The sequence below is a fragment of the Drosophila santomea genome, chromosome 3R (genome assembly GCF_016746245.2).
Source record: "Drosophila santomea strain STO CAGO 1482 chromosome 3R, Prin_Dsan_1.1, whole genome shotgun sequence".
In the NCBI taxonomy this organism is placed as follows: Eukaryota; Metazoa; Arthropoda; class Insecta; order Diptera; family Drosophilidae; genus Drosophila; species Drosophila santomea.
Genome location: NC_053019.2, coordinates 12,629,742 through 12,650,487, shown reverse-complemented (window position 1 = coordinate 12,650,487; position 20,746 = coordinate 12,629,742). Strand labels below are relative to the sequence as shown.

Below are 20,746 nucleotides of genomic sequence, written 5' to 3'. Positions count from 1 at the left end.
ATTCTAAATGAGTGCCAGGGGGCAAAAAATGGCATAGGACATTTTACCAATCTACCATGTTACCACCACTTAGTATTGGCGGGCATTGGGATGAAGATGCCAACCAGGGCGGAATATACACATCGCGATATAGATTCGGATATGGCGGCTGTATTCTGAAAGGCATTCGAAGCAAATGACATTCTTTCGCCCAGCTGTTGTCATATAAATCATTGCTTTTATACAGGGTGTGCTTTTATACAATTGTCTTCGATAGGTTCATATTCAAGTTTAAGATGGCAAAGTTTTTATTGAAAAGAAATAAAAATGGTTCATATTGAAGTTTAAGAATAAAAAGTTTCATGGACGATGAATCAAAAAAGGGTCAAAGGGTTCTAATTTAATTTAACTGGTAAAATAAATTCATAGTTTAACAAAATTTTATTTACGCTTTTGATTGCAATTTGATCGTTTGTGCATTCTACATTTAAGGTGATGATGTTTAATTGCCTTAACTGAGAATGATTTTATATTCTAAAGTTTATAAAATCGTTTTTCAATAAAAGAATACTAATTTAACAAAAAATGATAAAATGATAAATGATTACATCATAGCCCAGTCGGTTAAAACATAAACCGCGATTTATAGAACGATAAAAAGACACACCCTGTTCCATTCGCATAAATGTGGGCAAAACACGCACAACATCAACAACTCAACTTCTGCGTCAGTAAATAAACAAATATTGACTCAAATCGATACAAATGCCAGCGGCAACAACTAGATAATGCACAAAAGTGATTATAATCGGGGCAAGAAAAAGAAGAGCGAGCCCATGTTTTTCCAAGCTTTTAATAATGTGTTCTTTTCCTTGTTTTTTTCTTTCCCTTTCTTTCCCGATCGAACATTTATGGCACAGTTCCAGGAGGCCATAACATCGAATAACAATATCTGAATATATGAATATCTGAATTAACAGCAGCAGAACTAAAAAAACCGACCACTTGGCCGAAACAAACTAAATATAATTCGAAGCCCGAGAAATGTTAAAAATAAATTCAAAAGAAATCAACGAATATTTTTCGGCGGCAAAACAAGGCAGCGGCAACCGCAGCAGCCGCGGTGGCAAAGAATATGAACAGAATTAAGAGGCAGCCGCTTGGAGGCTAGGCTACCAAAAAAAAATATATAAAAAATTAAACGAAAAAAAAACCCAATCAGCGAGCAGAAGCAGCAAAAGCGAATTTACCAACAAAAAATATATCAAAAAGTAAAATAGAAAATAGAAAATAGAAGCCGCACAACAGTAAATAGCCGAAAAAATTGTCGTCCAGCCGAGGTAGCCTCTCCATCAGCGGCGGAGCAGGCGGAAAAGCTGCGGAAAATCAACGGAAAAGCGAGGCCATCAAGAGCTCGCGTGGGCGGCGTTGGCTGGCAAGGACAGCGGTTGGTCGTTGGTCGTTGGTCGTCGGCCGTTGACGTTGGCAGCGGCAGTGGCAGTGGCAGCGGCTGAAACTAAGGCGGATTCTGAAGCGGAGGAGCGGCGACGTTGTCGTGGCCACACGGTTTACGCTCCACGGTCCACGGGCCACTTTCGCGAATCAATTTCCGTTGCGGTGGCCGTTTCAGTTTTGGTTTCAACGTCGCCGGCGCCACGCGTGTCGTGAATTCCCAATGGCGCTTCCTCCAGTGGGTGTTTCAACCTAAAAGTGCGATAACAAAATACGGATCTACCCGACACAGTGTTACCATAAAAGAAAGAGAGAGCTACAAGCCAAAGATATAATATAAATTATAGTAAAATTAAAACCAGACAACGAGACTCATGTTGTTGTGCGACGGACTTGGCCCGGAGCCACCGCGGCAAAGGCATCGAAATCGAACCAGTACCGCCAGGATACGAAAAAGACCCAAGTGCTGCTGCGGTAATGGCGGCAGCAGCCATCAGGCGGAGCAGCCGTCCGGCGGTGTAGTTAGCCATCCAATTAGTTATGGCCAAAGTCTGACAACATTGGCGCGGGTCACGGCGGCCGCACTGACCACGGCGGCCATGCTGCACACAACGAATGCCCTGGCTGCCACCGGCTCATCCAGCTCATCCAACTCTTCCACCGCCGGAATAGCACTGCCGCTGGGCACTGCCACACCTGCCACGCACGAACTGAATGCCACACAGCCGTTTGGCGGCACGGGTCTGAACTTCAACGAAAGCGGCGCTGGATTAAGTGACCATCATCATCATCAACACAATCCCGACGAGGATTGGCTGGACAACATCGTTTGGGTGTTCAAGGCCTTTGTCATGCTGCTCATCATCATTGCGGCCATCTGCGGCAATCTGCTTGTTATTATTTCTGTGATGCGTGTTAGAAAATTAAGGTGCGTATACGTGATATTTCAGCTGGTCCTCTTGCTAATTAGCTGTGAAAAAGCAATTAGAAGTACGCGCACTCCGTGTAATTCTTTCGTAATTTGCATAAAACTTGATTGCCAATTTGGCAGAAGTTACGAGAGAAAAAAGAATTACAAAGCGCTTGGCTTTCTATGCGCGATTTTCGTCAACTTTGCATAAAATTCATGCACGTCCACTTGTATCCTTTCCCCCTCTAAAATCGTGCTTTCGCCTCGTTTATTGCTCGTCCTTCGGGTTGGGATCCCATGCAGACTCCTGGTCCTTTATTTACTCGCCTTATAATTGAGCATTTCAGCTTTGTTCTATGCTGTCGTTTCGCTTCGTTTCGGCATGAGACTGCAGTATTTACTCCCACCATTTAGCGAAAGGAGGCGGCCACAACAAAAGAACAGAGAGATGCATTATTTTAATGACAAATTAACTTTCATGACTTTATTCATGAATCCAATTTGCATATTAAGAGATTCTTAATTGGACGCTTGGGTAATGATTTAATTTGACGAAATTCATTCTCCATCAACCTTAAGGTCGAATATAAATGCAAAATTTAAATGGAAACTCAACTGGCCGTAAATACTTATATACTTAATTCAAATATTTGGTTTTAGTTTTGGAATTAATTACCTTATCTAGGTTGACCAATATCTAGGTTTATTGACTAAGAATTCATGATATTTTCTTAACCAAAATTTCATATCCGTTTCTATGCAAAACTTGTCAATTTCTCGGTGCGACCTCGTTTTGCTAATGATGGGCAGAGTTTTAGAGGCGGTGCCCTTCGACGAAAACGAACAAGAAAATAAAGGAAAACTTTTTTAGTGATAAATGATAGGACATCAGATGACTGGGGTTCGTTAATACTTGTAGTTATGCTTTAATAACTGGCGGGCAAATCAATTTAGCGCTTCATAAAGCCGACGCAATCAAAAGTTCTTTTCTGCCTGGCAAACGCTTGGTTATTTTTCCTCGATTTTTTCGCTGCTCAGCTTTAGACGCAGCATTTTTCTACCCATCAGTGGAAAAACTTTAAATGCTCTTAGCCCAAGTTGGCGAAGGGCAATGAAGCCAAAAGGCGAAATAAACAAACTTTGCTAGGCGGCACAGAAAACGAGGCAGGAAAAAATTATAATGAAAGAAAGGGAGTGGGACGAGGCATAATTAAGGTTGAACCCCGCTTAATTCCTCTGTTTGCCCTTGCTGCTAATGAGAAGCGTTTTATTTTTTAAGTGACTTGCGTGTTGCGGGATTTTAAAGCTGCAGAGCCAGGTTCATCCAATGATGATGTCGATGGATGATCATCAAGATAATTTCCTTGCTCTGATAATAAACTTAGGAAAAAGAAAGTTGAGGCCCTCCGGTCAAAGGACTAACTTGTTTTATAAAAATCTTTCTACGGACGCTTTTTAACATAGCTGCATTCAATCATATTGCATAAATACACCATAAAACCCACAAGATTAACATTTAATTTAAATCGATGGTTAGTAGAAAGCAATTTAGAATTTCGTACGAATTTAAGATTGTAAGGATTTCATATGCTTTGTTTATCTTTTTCCTTTTCAATTATTTAAGACTTTAAATGTTTAAAAAAATCATTGGGTAAAATGTGACCATCACGAGGTAATTAATACACACAAAACCGAAATGCGAAAACATTTTCAGCGTGGTCAGCTCGCAGCAAGATTCTATTGTTCTGAGCGGCAAATATTACGCATACGTAGCGTGAAACAGGGAAATAAAAATGTGGAAAAGTTTACAAGCACAAAAAAGGCGCACACACCCAGCTAGAAAAGAAATGACAATTAAACACTGCGAGCTTGTAGCTCAAAGAGAAATGGAACAAAAACAAAATGCATGCTCAACACGAGAGTGTTGGGCGGTGGGTGGTGCGAGGAGTGCGGGAAGTGCTGGAAAATCTGGAAAAGTGTGGCGGTGGGTGGGCACAGTACAAGTACAAGTACAAAAACAACACACAGAGAGCGCGGCTACAACTTTGGCAATTAAGGAAGCTTATGGTTTTTATGACAGCATAAATTTAAAATGTTCTATGCCAAACAATAAAATTGCGCTCTCCTCCCCCTCCGCCCACCGCCCAAGTTATTTTGGCGGCGATGAGCCGCAGCGAAAAGTGCTCTAGATGGCGAGTGTATGAGCAGATATATCTGGATACTTCGGCTATATACGAGTATGTGTGCTTTAATTTGCCATTACAGCGCAGAGTGGGGGAAAATGGGGGGAGGAAAACCAAGGCTCATTAACACAGCGCCTTTCTTTAGAAGGATGCTCGGCAACTTTTCTCTTTGCTATTTTTCTTAAATTTAAATGGCAGGCAAATTATCTGCAGTTCATATCGGTGGGTGGGGGCGAGGAAGGAGCCACTGAGTAATGGCTTAACATTCTCAGAATGGCGTCGATTTGTTGCAATTAACGTCTAAGACGTTGAAAGTTATTTAAGTAGTAGCCGGCAGCGAAACAGATTACTACTGCCAACTTGAAACTAAGTACAATAGCCCCAGAAAATTAGATTAATGTAACTTAAAGGCAACAACCAGCTTAATGGGTAATGTAACTTAAAGGCAACAACCAGCTTAATGGGCAATTAGTGAGTATAAAATAATATATTTTCATGTTTTTTATGTTCCGAGGACCACACATAAACTTTGTATAAACTTTATATTCAGAGATATAAAACAAATATTTATTTTTTACACAGTTATTTAACAAGAATGAAATTATTCGGTCAGCATATTACCTTAATCGAGCAAAAGTTTTCGAGCGCAGTAAATGCTCAATTTTGATTTCAAACTTTTCCCATTTGGCTTAGGGAAAATGGTAAATGAAAGGCGGCCACCTGGAGTTCAATGAGGCAGCTGCACTCATCCGATTAGAAAGTTCTCGGCCAGCAACTGGTGCAAAATTCTAATTGGCACTCGGCTTGGAATTCAATTTAAATAACAAAATAGCTATGAAGTGGTATTGGGTTGCCAGGAGAAGTGAGGTTGACCTCGGCACTTTTCTCCGCCCACACTTTCCCGTGTACTCGTGTATCAGATTTGTGTTGGGGTATTGGCTTAGCCCCCTTAGGGTCGAAATCGTTCGACATCGTTCTCGATTCTTGACTGGCTTTTCAATTATACCCCCGCTGGCAGCAGAATGCAGTGGGGTCCAAACTGTCAACTCATACAAAAGAGTGGTCCCCCACCGTCCAACATCACCCCATTCCCCATTCACGACTCACCACTCACCATCCTCATCACGCATTCACTCATATGATATATCCTGATTAGCCCCCACGGGGTGCACGAAGGACCCCTCCCGCTTCATGTGTTATATGTATTGTTGGATATTGTCCTGTGATTGCTAACATCTCGTTCTCCAACCCCTCTCTCTTCTTCTCTTTGCAGAGTTATAACGAATTACTTTGTAGTTTCCTTAGCCATGGCTGATATAATGGTCGCTATTATGGCCATGACATTTAACTTTAGTGTGCAAGTAACTGGGCGGTAAGTACAACAACAAGCAGTAGATAAAACAACAATATAAAAACCCCCATACCACACACATAGACATACACACACACACACACAGGGCCTAAGCAGAGCAACAAAAGCGAGCAAAACTGTTGCAAAAATTACAGCTGCAACCAAAGCAGGACCAAACGAAATGCCAGTACGGCCCCCATTCAAGGTGGGCGGGTGGTCGGTCGTTGGTGGTGGGCGTGGCAGTAGCAGAACAAACAACCAAAAACAAAAATCCGTGAAAAATGAAAGCAACGTTTATTTATGCTCCTGTGAATGTCCCTGTCTGTGTGCGTTTGTATGGATGTATGAGTCTATGAGTGTATGAGTGTATGAGTCTATGAGTGTATGCGTGTATGAGTGTGCCACCCACTTTTGGGTGGCTGTGCGAATGAAATGCAAATGCAGAAAGTCATCTTTCTGTGCCCATGTGTGTGTGCATTTGTGTTCAAGAACTAAAAGGTAAAAAAATAGAACAAACAGAGGGCCGCATTTATTTAAAAATGCGATTTCAGAATACCCATTTTTCTTTGGTGGAATTAGCATTAATTGTTTTAGTTGGAGATTTTAAACTTATATGTAAGGAACATAAAAGTTACTTAAAAGTAACTTTCAGTAGAAAAATCAAATATTCTTAGCTATCAAAGAGATATGCAGTGAAAAATTAAATCTATTGCCTATATGGCATATGATTTGGCATATAAATTTATGTATTTTCTGCCGATTAGAAGTCATTTGTAGATAGGGAAAATATCTGATTTATTTCCTCAAAGAGCCTAAATTACTAATAATACATTTCCTGATTAGAATAGCCTAAAATGCCCGCAAGCAAAACAGCCAAGTAAAAAGTACCCACTGAGAGGGAAACGACCACTTTGAAGAGCTATTCCAAAGGACAAAAACCGTCAGAGTGTGACATGGTCACATCCTTCACGCCGAACGTCCGACAGACCGACTCCTTCTATGTGTTCCATGTGGGTAATGCGATATGTGCGAGTGTGGATGTATGTGGATAAATGTGGATAAATGTGGATAAATGTGGATATATGTGGATATGTGTGGAAATGTGGCCATGCCAAATGCAGCTGACTGAGCTTGGTTAATTATGCATGGAGGCTGACTTAAAGGACGCGCTTTAAGCTCGACTTTACCACCGTGGGAGCAATGCAAATGTTTACAATGTTACTGCCAGTTCCCAGATGACGATGGTGCTGATGATGGTGCTGCTAATGGTGTCGATGAAGTGGGGCCAGAGCCCCACATAATGTGGCACTTGCTGGCAGGCCGAAAAACTTTAGCGAGCGCGAGTTGCATATAAATTGGCATCGGTTTGGCTGGCAAAAGTCAACTCGCCGCCACTTGGCATTCATTTCAGCCATTTTACCTTCACAGTTGCTAGTTGCATAATTGCAGCAGGAGGAGCTGCCATTTCATGGCTTAAGTGTCAAAACCGATGGGCCACCCGCCCCAAATGGGAATGTAGTGCAAAGCAGCAAAAACGGCGCGCAAAAACAGCCTCGTTGGATAGTCGAAAAGTTTTTGAAACTGATGCCAAACGGGGCGCCCGATAATAAATTCCACTGGCTCCTGGCCCAAAAAGGCCGGGTATCCGCCTCCGCCGAAATGGCCAAAAAGCGGAGTGGCAACCAAGGGCGACGGCGACGGCGAAAGCGACAGGCGAACAGCGACGACGCAAGTTTTAATGAGTTTTTCATGCAGCCAACAGAGTCGCCTCCGCATTCCTTGCCCCTTGCCAAGCCGCAGGCCTTATGGCCTATTTGCTGGTCTCACAGTGCATCTAAGCTTTTAATTTGGCCCTCCAGAGTGGCAGTTCAGGGGCAATGTCACCTGGCAACCGAAACTAAGATGAAATCGATAAACACATAAATCAGGCGGCCTGATAACGAAAATAGGGCAAAAAACGAGAGAGAGTGTGTCTAGTCAGCTTGAGTTTTTTATAGGCCTACTTTCAGACAGTGGCAGTAAAATGCCGTTTAAATTCAGAGCAACTTTATTGCATTTATGTTTTGAGTCATTGTTTTTTGTTTTAAATGGTAATAAACATTAAAACTAGTGCAATAAATGTAGTACTAAACCTAGAGATTGTCATTTATATCTGCCATTATCTTTAGGATTTTCTACCAAAATAAAATGAGTTTATTTTGAACAATTTTTTATTAAATAATTGACAAAATAATTGTGGGCTTTACTATCTTGTCATTTTTATAGGAATTTTTAAATAACTGTGTTTTTACAAAGGGAATTCACAGTGATAAAAAACCAGGAAATCAGCTTAAAGCGATGAGTTCATGAAAGCATTTCGCGTAGCATTTTTAGTGAGGCAAAAAACCATGAGTCAACAAAAATATATACTGCCAATTCATGCATTCAATAATCAGATACAATGATTTTAGAAGTTACAGCCAAAAGTTTATTGCCTCGTTATTAGATAATCATCGCGATACTGATGCCTCCATTTATTGGACCCTTTCAGGTGGAACTTCAGCCCCTTCCTGTGCGATTTGTGGAACAGCCTCGATGTCTACTTCTCAACTGCGAGTATTTTGCATTTATGCTGCATATCTGTGGATAGGTAAGCTGCATGGCATTGCCAGAACTATAGCCATATGAAGGACCAATAACCTGGCGTTTGGCCAACTTCACAGATACTATGCGATTGTTAAGCCCCTCAAGTATCCGATTAGCATGACGAAACGCGTGGTCGGAATTATGCTGCTAAACACATGGATATCGCCGGCACTGCTCTCGTTCTTGCCCATCTTCATCGGCTGGTACACGACCCCGCAGCACCAGCAGTTCGTCATCCAGAATCCAGAGCAGTGCTCCTTCGTGGTGAACAAGTACTACGCCGTCATCTCGAGCTCCATATCGTTCTGGATACCCTGCACCATCATGATATTCACCTACCTGGCCATCTTCCGGGAAGCCAATCGGCAGGAGAAGCAGCTGATGATGCGCCACGGCAACGCCATGCTGATGCACCGACCCTCCATGCAGCCCTCAGGTGAGTTTGGGGTCAAAGTTGGGGCTAAGAAACAGGATATAGTAGTATATATATAAATACTCAATTCACCAAGATGATCAATATAACACACACACCCCACCCACTAGAAAGTAAAACTTGATACACACACACTATTATTATCAAAGTTAAATAAATCAAAGTGTTGAAAGCAAGCATAAATATACTATTGATAGGGGTATTTCTGCTTGCTGAATTGGTTGTTTTAGGAAGTGTAGAACAAAACGAAAAAAAAGCTGACGGGTGAAGTAATACTTAAAAAATATATATATTTATCAGGACAGGGAGTCCTATTATTTATAGAATAGCTAACAAGTAGATTTGATTCTGCAGTATCACGGGTTTGTTTCAAAGCATCCTGCTCTGTGATGCAGTGCGAGCGCATTGAGTTCTGTTCTGTGGCCTATCTCCTGCCAGGACATTTATCAAATCTCCATCTTATCTCCTCCGGCAGGCGAGGCGCTGAGCGGATCCGGGTCGTCGAAAACATTGACGCTGCACGAGGTCGAGCAGGAGCACACCCCCACTAAGGACAAGCACTTAATCAAAATGAAGCGGGAGCACAAGGCCGCACGCACGCTGGGCATCATCATGGGCACCTTCATCCTCTGCTGGCTGCCATTCTTCCTGTGGTGAGTACCGTCGAAGGTTGAGCGTTGAGTGTTGGAGGCCAATCCCGCTGACATGGGGTTCCAGGCATAATTTATCTAATGTCAAGCATGCATAATTAAATATTACTCATACGGCCCGGCCCGTGCGCCATTGTTTCGACGTTTGTTGTTTTTCGCACCACCTAGAGTGTAATCTCATTTATGCAAAGCCCTGGCCCACTCATGCATCTGGAATTTATGGGTATATATGTATATCTCATCTTTATGTGGTTGGTACGCAGACAAAAAGTGATGCAGAGAGATTTCAAATGGTGATCAAATCCAAATAAAGAACGTTAGGTGTTGAGTAAAATGAGGCTTAACTTTTATAGATTTACATTTTATAAATCAAAGATCAAAGGATTCGGTATATTCTGTATGTACCTATTTTGCAATGCTGAGGAAATATAAGTATCTAAAATTGCATTCCCCTTTGAATTTAAATGAGCTTAAATATACGTAACTTAACTATAAGCTAATGAATATTTTGTTTTTCTTTCAGGTACACCCTCTCCATGACCTGCGAGGTGTGCCAAGTGCCGGACATAGTCGTCTCGATCCTCTTCTGGATCGGGTACTTCAACTCGACGCTCAACCCGCTGATCTACGCCTACTTCAACCGGGACTTCCGGGAGGCGTTCCGCAACACGCTGCTCTGCTTGTTCTGCAACTGGTGGAAGGATCGCCACCTGCCGCTGGACATCGACATCCGGCGCTCCAGCCTGCGCTACGACCAGCGGGCGAAGAGCGTCTACTCGGAGAGCTACCTCAACTCGACGACGCCCTCGCACCGCCGCCAGTCGCAGATGGTGGACAACTTATAATACAGGGATGAGGCGCTGCTGACCCCCATCGCCCAGCAGCAACAGCGGCTGGCGGCGGGCGGATCCCGCCTGGGCGGACAATTGGCAGCTGCCGCCAAGGATAGCAGGGAATGGAAGGAGGCCAAGGATGCCAAGGATGCGGGCAAAGGCAGATCCAATGTCGATGGCATGGCAGGCGACGATGTGCAGGAGATCCAGATTGAAATACCCATGGAGTACATCAACAAATGGAACAAGAACAACAATGCTGCCGCCTCGACGGCCTCGAGTCATGTGTAAATGGTGCTCGGGGAGGATGCGAATCAATCGATGGCAGCCGGATGGGTGGAATCAATTTAATGCAATTAAAATGTTCCATTAATTTGTAAAATTAATATGCCGGCAAATGCATCGGCTGATTTACTCGTAATGTTGACATTAATCAATCTGTGGAGCGTGCCAATTCATTTGCCCGTCACTGTTTTTTTTTTTTTTGCTTTTTTCAAACATTTAATCTTAATTCGAGTTTGCCGGGTTCCTTGAGGCACAGATCGGGACTTTGTACAAGATAACTTATTTATTTATGATTTCGTGTCGTTAATATCTTGTTGTAAATACTGAGTATTTTTTTACGACTAAATTAAGCACAGGTTGTAAACTCATTTCTATATATGGATGTGTATATGTATTTATATGTACGTACGCCAATCGAAAATGTGTAAGCCGTAAAGCATTTTGCTCACGAAAAGAAATAACCACAAATAAATTATTTAAAATGGCAATCACTGCAACTCACTGAGCTATGCGTGTACGAGTACATAGGGATTCGCAAAAACGAAGAGCTAAAGCTAAAACTAAAACTAAAACTGTGCCAATTAAGAGACCGCAAATTATAGACAACTACGTGAGAAGTCCTACAATAAAGAGGGGTTTTCCCAGCGCGAAAAATCAACCACACCCCAACGCAATTAGAATCAGAGAAAATTGAGAAAATTTATAGAGATACAACACACAAAATTCACGGATGCTAAAGCAAAGCTAAAACCCAATTGTTATTTCAACGACAATCGCATGAATTGAAAATGCTCAAAATACCTAAAGTAAACCCTAAAACGTATAATCAACTAAACATAGCGAGAATATATAGTCAAAACCATATATGTAGGACCCAAGGCGAATCCGGTCGAAACCGAAGCCAAAGTCCGACTAAATTAACCAACATATAGTGCATCGATATCAGACTAACCAAATTTTTTGTGAGTGAGTGAGTGTGTGCGTGAAACCGATTTCCACAACCGTTTCCATTACAAAGTGCTAGTGTCGAGTGCAAAGGTCACGGGTGAAAGTGCTTCGGATAATGGGTGATTGCGTTGCAGTTCCTGGAATTAAGTTGACTGTGTAGCCTGTGAGGGCAAGGCTTGAGTACTGCTTCTGAAGTCAGCAACTTGATTCCAGCAATTGCGGCCCAATATTCCGCAACAATGAAAAATCCGGAAAAGCCATGGAAAGAATCGGAACTCCCTCGAATTTCAACTAGCAAAAGCAATGGCAATGCAAAAAAGCCGAATAAAAAAGCCAAGCACGCAAACAAAGCATTTTGTGTTCTTTGTATAAATAACTAACCATAAAATGTTAGCAACAGTTTGCAAAACTTACCGGTTTATGATTGTCGCTTAATCCGCAAACCAAGCAGAAAGTCAAGAACATTTGTCAAGCAGAAATAGTTGTTGTTTAAAAGAAATAATAGGAGCGGTTTTTTTTATGATTTTTCAAGCTAGTCTGAAACTAAATAGGAAATAATGATGTTGCCATGAATGGAAAACAAGGATAAAGAGCCAAAGCTCAGTATGTATCATATAAAGTGTGTATAAATAGATGTCTAGATAAATGTTATATTTATAGTATGTATTCGTTAGATGACTTTCCTTGAAAAGAAGAAAGCAGAGAACACAGCAGAGAAGACCGCAAACAAACCAAATCTTCAAAGGACTTGTTATATTTTTATAAGCCACAGCCCCCGAAAACTAATACTCTGTGTGTAATTTATATTTGTATTTGTATATTGACATGTCTGTGTATATGTGTGTGCGAGGTATTTATTATCATTATTATTATTATTACTACTGACAAATGAACTTTTCGTTGCATTGTTTTGCATTTTGCTGTGCAATTTTCCATGCAAAACAAAATAGGATGCTAACATTAAGCCAAGCTGACAAGCAAATGTAGCCTCGAGTGGGCGAGACAGACACGTAAAAGGCAAACTAAGCTACTAACTAAGTGAATATGAAATTTAGATGTATTATAAAAGCAAAATAACAAACTTTAAGTTGGAAAACAAGCAGAAAAAGCAAAAATAAATTCAAAAACTACAAATAATAGCCAAACGAACTTGTTTTCCTCATTCTTATTCCCAATACCATTCCACAGCGCACTGTTGATTACCCAGGACCAAGTTCCGAACAAACTGAAAAGTAAATAAAGTCTGGCCTGGACCCAAATTACCCACTCCGCATCGAGGTACATTAACAGCATATTATCGGGACAGAAGTAAAGCTGATTACTGCCGGCGACAGTTGTAAACTTCTAAATAACTGTCAAGTCTCGACTTCTCCTGACAAATTACGAATTTGTTCCAAAAGCCCCGTGGCAACGTGGGCTCCTCGGCACACGCGTCGAATGAGTGATTTTTATTTGGCAAATGCGTGTGTAATTTAACCGGCGTCATGGCAATGACATAACCAAGCTATACAGCCTCTTTGCCTCCTCTGAATTACTTTCGAAAAGTAATTTATCATGGAGTCCGGCTCTTGAAGAGGGCGGATCAGTTAGCACGCTTTAAATGCTGGAACAAACGCTCGGCGGCACCTGTAAGTTGAAGTTCTTCCCATTTCATAGGGCTCTGTATTTTAAATTTATTTAGCAAAAGGCGACACACACCACATCGAAAAGTTGACCTGCACAAGTTAAAACGACACACCTTACTTTACAGCACGGCGCAAACTTTTTCAGCATTTAAAAACTCATAAAGAAAAAAGACGTAGTTTCTGCGGAGGTTTGTGTTTATTTAATTTTTTGTATATTGAAAATGTTCATAATGTTTAATTTGTTGCACACGAAAAAAATTGATCGGCTGGCTATTTAAGTTGTGCAATTATTATAATTGCTTTTAATTTGTTTCCAAGGATATAAATTACAAGCTTAGCAGTACAAAAAACTGACTTTTCCCCTTTGGCCAATACCTATGCCAATGCTTAAATACTACTGGCTATTTACTTAGGCAGTCAATTATTTTTAATACACTTTTTTAGCCCTTCAGTGGAAAATGTAAAGTACAAATATTTTTGTTTCGAAAATAACAAACACTATACTGTCTTTGCGGATGAATCAATTTCGCTTCGGAGGCAAGTCAAATATAATAAATGTATTCAACATTTTTTCGCTCGCTTGTAGGGGATTAATCAATATTAAAGTATTGATGCTGGCGTACTTTTTATTAGTATATATTTTAAAGGCCGTTGTGCTTTGAATTATTTTTTAAATTAGACGCCGCGAGTCCCACCGAGGATGGCATAATAAATGCTGCTCAAATCAAACTCCATTCATCAAAGTCAGCCATGGATCCTAGATGGCACCCACTCTCCTTTCGGAGCCACTAAGTGAGTGATGCACGATGGCATCGGGGCAATCATCGCTCATAAGGCCCGCCAATTTGGCCGTGACAAGTGATAGACATGCGCTTCTTAGAGCCAAGAAGCCAGCAGCAGAGGGCAACCAATGATGGGTGCCTTATTGCTTATCAGCATTTCACATTTCAATATTTAAAGAAGACAATACGGCCGAAGGACTTTCACCTTATCAGACAGTCCGTCACTCGGGGCGTCACTTAAAAAGCCAACACAACACACAGCACACAAACACACAACTGTCACTGACAGAAGCGGCATTAAATCAAATTGCGTTGCCGTAGTTCTACCTCCTATCTACATCTACATATATATCTCCTTTTTATGAAATTTTAATAACTCTGACATGTGCGGAGACAAGTTCGTAGCCGGCATATTGCTATCGTCAGCTGTTGTTGCTGCTGCTCCTCCGCTGACTTTAGTCCTTGTGGTGTGCATGTGTTTGTGTGTGAGTGTGCATGTTGTCCTGGCCCACCCATTTGTTGTTCCCTTTGTTGTTATCGTGTGATTTGCACGACACGAACACGCGCCGAAATAACAAATCTTTTTTAGATTTACTCACGCATTTTTGGCGGGGTGCCATCAAAATATTTTTATTACAAATGCAAATATTGACGCCCTGCATTGAAGGGGGCGGTTGGTACTATAGAGTAGTGCTGACTTGAGCGCCTTGGGGGTTTTCCTTCTTTTTTTTTCTCGCGCGGGAAATTCGGCACTTTGGGGTGGTTGGGTGCTTATAAGGGGGGTGTGGGTTGGCATGACTGGAGGGTAGATCAGCTGTTCAGAGGTTGCCTTTCAACAGGGTTGCTCAAAAGGTATTGGAGCAAGGAAGCTAATTTACAAGAAAAAACGCCAGCACATAATCCCACAGTGGGTATGCTACAAAATATATTACGTAGCCCGACATCCACAGTATTTAAGCATAACTTACCAATTTTTTTTTAAATTTTACTACCACTACTTCTCCATGCAACTCTGCTTGAGTTTGAAATATCCTTTTCCCGCCAATTCACACTGCGCAGAAGCTCTCTTCCTCGAATTCGCCGCGTCCTGTGTTGGTTTGCCGCCAAAGGACTTGGCCACATTTCTTGGCCGAGACTCAGTCAGTGGCCAGTTACCAGAGCAGGCGCTCATCGCCACGGATTGCTGCCCCGCAAAAAAAAGGCCAAGAACGGCCTGCGAGCCAGCAATAAATACAAAAACCACAACGAAAGCCAATAGAAACCTGTGGCCACTTGTCACAAAACGTAGCCAAAGTGCCAGTGACAGTTGTTCTCATACATACTTGGCATCTTTCACATGTGGCAGAAAGAAGAAAATCAATTTATATAAACATACATCTCGAAAAACCGGCTGGACAGTGAAATTCGCGTGTGCGTGTTTCGATTTTGCGGCACTACAAAAACCGACACGAAACTCCATTTATGACTGCCGTAAGTCGTAAGCCCTGTGATTGTGGGTCGTCTTGTACGTGTTTACGTTACACTTTATATATATACAAAATATAAAAAAAAAAAAATACAGGAAAAACGTGCGGGAAATTGCGGGAAACTTTTCTTGGCATGGGTATAGAAATCAAAAAGAAATTCCATTTTAACAAATCGATTTTGGGTGTCCTTTTTCTTATTCGAGTGCGGACAGCAATATAAATAGAGCCGCGTTTTGGGGAGCTAATGACAAATTAAATTGTTGGCACACACCCAGAAAAATACAAAAAAGAAGGAATATCTCAAACATCGAAGGCATTAAAAAATTACGAACCGCGCGTGTTAAAAAGTTTGAGCTGTTATCAACCAACAAAAAAAGCAACAATAACAACAAGTAGAACAGCATTAACAATAAACTGCGATAAAAGCAACAGACAAACGGGAAAAGTTTCATTATTTCGGTGAGGCAGCCAAGTCGAGGCGGCAGCAGGCAAATCAGGAAGGACAATGAAGGCGGCGCGCCAGGGGCGCTCATCCTGCCAATCCTCCGGCCATTCCACCGCTCATCATCATCAGGAGCGGCGGACATAGGGCGCGTGTTGAGCAAGTAAGCAAACAATATAGAACTTCTCCTCCATTCCGCGGCACGTGAAAAATACAAAGAAGCAAGGAAGAGCAGGAAAAGCTGGAAAAGCACACACAAACTCACAGTAAAACAGAGGCACACGGCAAACGGAAAACGGAGAGCACATTTTTAGTGGTTACGTAAACTGAAAGTGCTGTCTAGTTAAGCGACAGGCTCTGTCGGGGTCACCATCGCCACCATTGCCACCCTTCACCAGCCATCTCCATATCCCATTGCCATCGGGCCGCCTTCTTCCTTTTTTAATAAAGTTGAAATCCTTAGTTGCCCGACACTTTAAATATGTACATATTCCGCCGTCGGCTTTTCCAAACTCAACTCCTCTTCCAGCCTGCCACCAGCTGCCCAGAATGTCCTGGTTTGTTTGGGGCCTCCTAATGATACAAATCGCACAATGAACAGTGGTTAAAAATTCAGTAGACAATTTACTATTCCAAGCAATTTATTTTATTTGCTTAGAGTCTGAAGTCTAGGATCTGGCTATTAAGATAATCGTAAAAGTCTTTGTTTCCAGCGAGCTTACTAAGGTAATCACATTTTGTGACAAGGTCTGAGTATCAAGTTCAACTGCACAGGGCAATGTTGTTGGCTATCTTGATGTGAGTCAATTAGAATGAAACTCAAAGCAACTATATTTTTGGATGGAAATATAAAATAGTGTGTAAATTGACATAACTATTTAAATAAAGGCCATTTATTGATGCGTTTCGCACCATTGAGTTTCACATTTTATACGAAACACATTTATTGCAATTTATTTGATAAGGTATTGTGGACGTGCACAGCTCCTTTCTACCCGACTTGATGCACATTCATCTGATTTTTTTGTAGCAACTTGCGACAAATATCCGTGCCCGCTTCACTGCTCCACAATAATTTTTCATTGCATTTCTGAAACACAATTTCCTCTCGTTAGTTTTCCATTCCCGTATCACAGTGCAAATGGTGCATAGTGCATAGTGCATAGTGCATAGTGTGCCATTTGCCGGCAGTCGTCGAGTTCATCCACTGAGTTGGCTTCTGTTGCTGATGCTCCTGTTCCTGCTGGGTCAGGTCAGGATGCCATTTGGCATTTGCCACTTGATTCGCTCAGCCGAGGGCACAGCGCCCAACCCATTCCCATTCGAATTGGATCCCCCCAAGTGTCTCACCTTTGGCCAACAGCCTTTTGGCCTTATTCGCATTCGTGAATGAACTGGCTGGCTAGCAAAGCCTCTGGGTTTTGCGAAGGCGACTAGCACGCCACCTGAGTCTGGCTATCGATTTTCTTCACTTGCGATTTGCCCCTACGGGTGCACTTGCATTTAATTGAAATTCGGGCCGGGCCGTCTTTGAAATCAAATTTAGCAAAAGCCCAAAAGTTCCCTGCCAATTGCTTGCGAACTCTGTTCGTTCTGTGAATTGCACAAAGTTTTTTACTCAGCTTTCTAAACTTTGTGCAGATGGCGAATACATTTTATGAAATAACATTGCGTTGGTTTTAGTGGATTCGGAGAAATCTCCAGCAATTTATAGGCTCGTACATTCCAACAAAACTCATAAGCCTTTTATAAAGTATTAATATTTTATAGAAAAACAGATTAACAAGCTAGTGCAGCTGAGCATCGCAAATATTCCATTGTTGTTCTCAGTCAATATTTATAATTTAAGTAATATATTGAGTATTTTTTGCCTTCTTCAAGGGCCTTCAAGGGCTTCAAGGGTTATTTTTCTCTTAGTGTCGCAGGGAACTAAAATGACACACGGTCCACACGCACAAGCGCCGACAGATAGACAGATAGACAGTAGAGGAGGAGGACTACTGTCAGACGGCGATTGTCATGCACAAATTGAAACTTTTCAAGTTACGCTCGAAAAAGTTTGAATTTAACTAATACAGTCGAGTTTCAGATTGTTTGGTCATACATGCGTATGCTCGTGTATGGATGTTTTATTTGCTGGAAACTTTCGAATGGTTTCGAGTTCAGTGGGACTCTGATTCAGATTCAGAATCTGAATGTAAATTTGTTTCTATTTCTGTTTTTGTGTGCAAAGACTGCAAAGACCGTAACCCATGCCGAATGTAAGACAATATGGCCCACCCGATACGGCAAATGGCCTTAAAGACGGCAAATATTTGCGCATAAATGTTTTAAATGTAAATGCCTTCATTTACTCGGGCAATATCTCATCAGCGGGTGGTCCCCAGCCACCGAAGGCATCTCGAATGTCTCCCGATAAATGGCTGGATAAATGATGAATAGAATGAATGCCTTGAGCCATTTTAGCATGCCATTGTTGTTCCGATTGGCGTGTCTGTTTGTCTGGATTTAGCCATAAGCTAATCAAATTCATAGCTGGCGTAATGATGCGATTTGTAAGAGATTTGAATGCTTTGATTGAAAATTTAATTAAAGAATGTTGTCAATCGATCGAAAGACACATTCCCAGTATCATCAACAAGAAATCATTGCACTTACACTTTATATTTGATTTTCAATTACCAACATTCTGTGCGAGATTGCTGGTAATGGTTTTTATTAACCGCAAATTGTTCGCACTTTGTTGCAACTTTGGCTTGACAAACTCGTTTGGGAGATGACCACAAGTCTTGCATTTCATACCAATTGCAGTCGAATCGATAATAGCAGATAATAGAACCCAAAAGCAGATACAAACTGCAAAATCGGGAAAATAGGAAAAATCTGAAAAATCGGAAGAATAAAGTAACCACAAAAAGCAATCAGAGCAGCAAAAAGAACTTAATTCGAAAAAGTGTTTCACCGACTCCAACTCTCCTCTTCTCTGTGCAATCAGTTAAGCAAATATTTACAACCGAAGCCGGAAACACGCTCAAGAAAGCATTTAAATCAGTTTCGCATTTTCCCGGCGCGCTCGTCTGGAAATGGAAATGGAAACTCGCCCGTCGTCCGTTTTCTGCATATTTTATTGCTCAGCGGCAACAGCAAAAGCAAAAGTTGCAAATTAATAATATTAGTGCCAGCGATTCCCATGCCCCATTCCCCATTCAACCCACTGCCTTTTGTGGTCTTCGGTGGTGAGCAAGGACGACAATGGCGGATTGGCGGCTCAACGCTTTTCTCATTAGGACAACTTCCGCCGGAGCTCCGGCTGAAATGGGCTGGTGGTCCCGGGAAGCAGCCAAGATGCCCATAAAGCCCGAAGAGCTGAAGCCCAAGATGCCACAACTCACGGGCCAACGGCCGTTGCCAGTGTTTATGTCATTAAGTGGCGCTCGACATCCCAGGACATCTGGGTGAGTTTGCTCGGAAGAGTGTGTCAAAGTGTCTCGGAGCCCCCACTTGTGTCCCTGGAATTGTTCCACTTTGTGTTGCGCCCTTTGGAGCGGATTATTGTTTATAATATTGTAATGTGGCAAAGCCAAATAAACTAGAGAGCTGGCAATGCAGGTCGTGGGTCAATGGAAGAGTTAGGATTGGTGACAAAATCAAGAAAATGAACTTAAAAGACTAACAAATGAGAAGATTAATGTTACTAATGTGCTTTTTCTCCTATTTTCTTCGTATCTAAAGTACATTATATCAATCAATATCACGAGACCATAAACTACAACAAGTGTATTAACAATACCCAAACTTCTTTAGTTCTTTAAAAAAGACCATACTATCATCTCTTATCCTGTTAACCACAACCAAGTATGAAGGGTAAGATTCCTTAAGAGGATTCTATGCATATTAAGGTTTAGGACCAGCAAATCACTGATACATAGCCCGCAGCCAGTTCAAAGTCACTTACGGAAATCCTGCAGCGAGTCAACTTTTCGGGCGACCCTCTTTTCAGAGCTTCTTAAGTATCCTTCATTCGACATGTTTACTTTGCACTCGCCCTACTCCCCCTCAGCCGCTCCTCCCACCACTGAAAGGGCTCTCACTTGTAACTCTAAACCACACTTAAAAAATAAAAAGACTGGCTTGTATTTATGTACCGAATTTCAAGTTATATAAATACTCAGACTAATATTATACATTGATCAAATCAGTTCAGCTTTGTTTTAAATTTGATCAAATTCCGTCTTAGACCGATTTTATTTGATTTCATCACTAATAGATAACTAGTTAACAATGAAACAATATAAATACAGGTTAAGAATGTTCCCAGCTTTTCAAACGCTAACATCTACATTATCTCATAATTCAAAATACATTTAACGACCTAACCGCTTTTCCACAGTCTTATATCAGCACACTTCCGCACAAAAAGTGTATAAATAAGTGAAGAGAACAATTAAGAATTCTTTTCTGTGTAGACGGTTTTTGTCTTGCCACCGTTTGGAAGCCTGCAACTGTAGAAACCGTTGAGAAAGCCTTTTGTGTGTTAGTTAAAGGTTCAGTGTGGCCGGGTCTCCTGCCCGTTATCCTCCCCAATACATTTTTTTTGGGCTTAGCTTTCATTTTTGTATTGTGTCAGGCATGTGTCGAGGGAGGACTCTCTTTGCCCGGGTCCTTCGATGGCCCAATGGCCCAATGGACCTGCCCTGTCGGCCTAGGCCTTTGTCTCTCAGGCGTTTCCAATTTTTTTCTACTTTCCCCACAAAACTCCACACGTATATTATTTATGCTATT

At 41.7% G+C, this 20,746-nt stretch overlaps 2 protein-coding genes across 3 annotated transcripts in view; both read left to right on the top strand.

The window, feature by feature from the left end:
- Nucleotides 1–488: 488 nt before the first annotated feature.
- Nucleotides 489–12,781, top strand: LOC120451174 (octopamine receptor beta-2R). Its single transcript, XM_039634611.2, has 7 exons — nucleotides 489–777; nucleotides 900–2,359; nucleotides 5,798–5,896; nucleotides 8,406–8,504; nucleotides 8,578–8,936; nucleotides 9,409–9,586; nucleotides 10,107–12,781. Exons 2-7 carry the CDS (start codon nucleotides 1,806–1,808, stop codon nucleotides 10,426–10,428), a joined length of 1,611 nt encoding a protein of 536 aa, XP_039490545.1. The 5' UTR covers nucleotides 489–777; nucleotides 900–1,805; the 3' UTR covers nucleotides 10,429–12,781.
- Nucleotides 12,782–15,217: 2,436 nt separating this feature from the next.
- The window catches only part of LOC120451173 (octopamine receptor beta-3R), a 37,519-nt gene continuing 31,990 nt past the window's right edge, over nucleotides 15,218–20,746 (top strand). For both annotated transcript variants that reach the window (XM_039634610.1, XM_039634609.1), the window contains exon 1: nucleotides 15,218–16,127. The gene's annotated coding sequence lies outside the window, so the exon portion shown is untranslated. The remainder of the gene's footprint in view (nucleotides 16,128–20,746) is intronic.

Excerpts from the sequence above, each read along its gene's own strand:
- LOC120451174 (XM_039634611.2), top strand. The coding sequence starts at position 1,806 with ATGTTGTTGTGCGACGGACTTGGCCCGGAGCCACCGCGGCAAAGGCAT. Across the intron at positions 5,897-8,405 it reads AGTGTGCAAGTAACTGGGCG|GTGGAACTTCAGCCCCTTCC; the intron begins GTAAGTACAACA and ends GGACCCTTTCAG. Across the intron at positions 8,505-8,577 it reads TGCTGCATATCTGTGGATAG|ATACTATGCGATTGTTAAGC; the intron begins GTAAGCTGCATG and ends CCAACTTCACAG.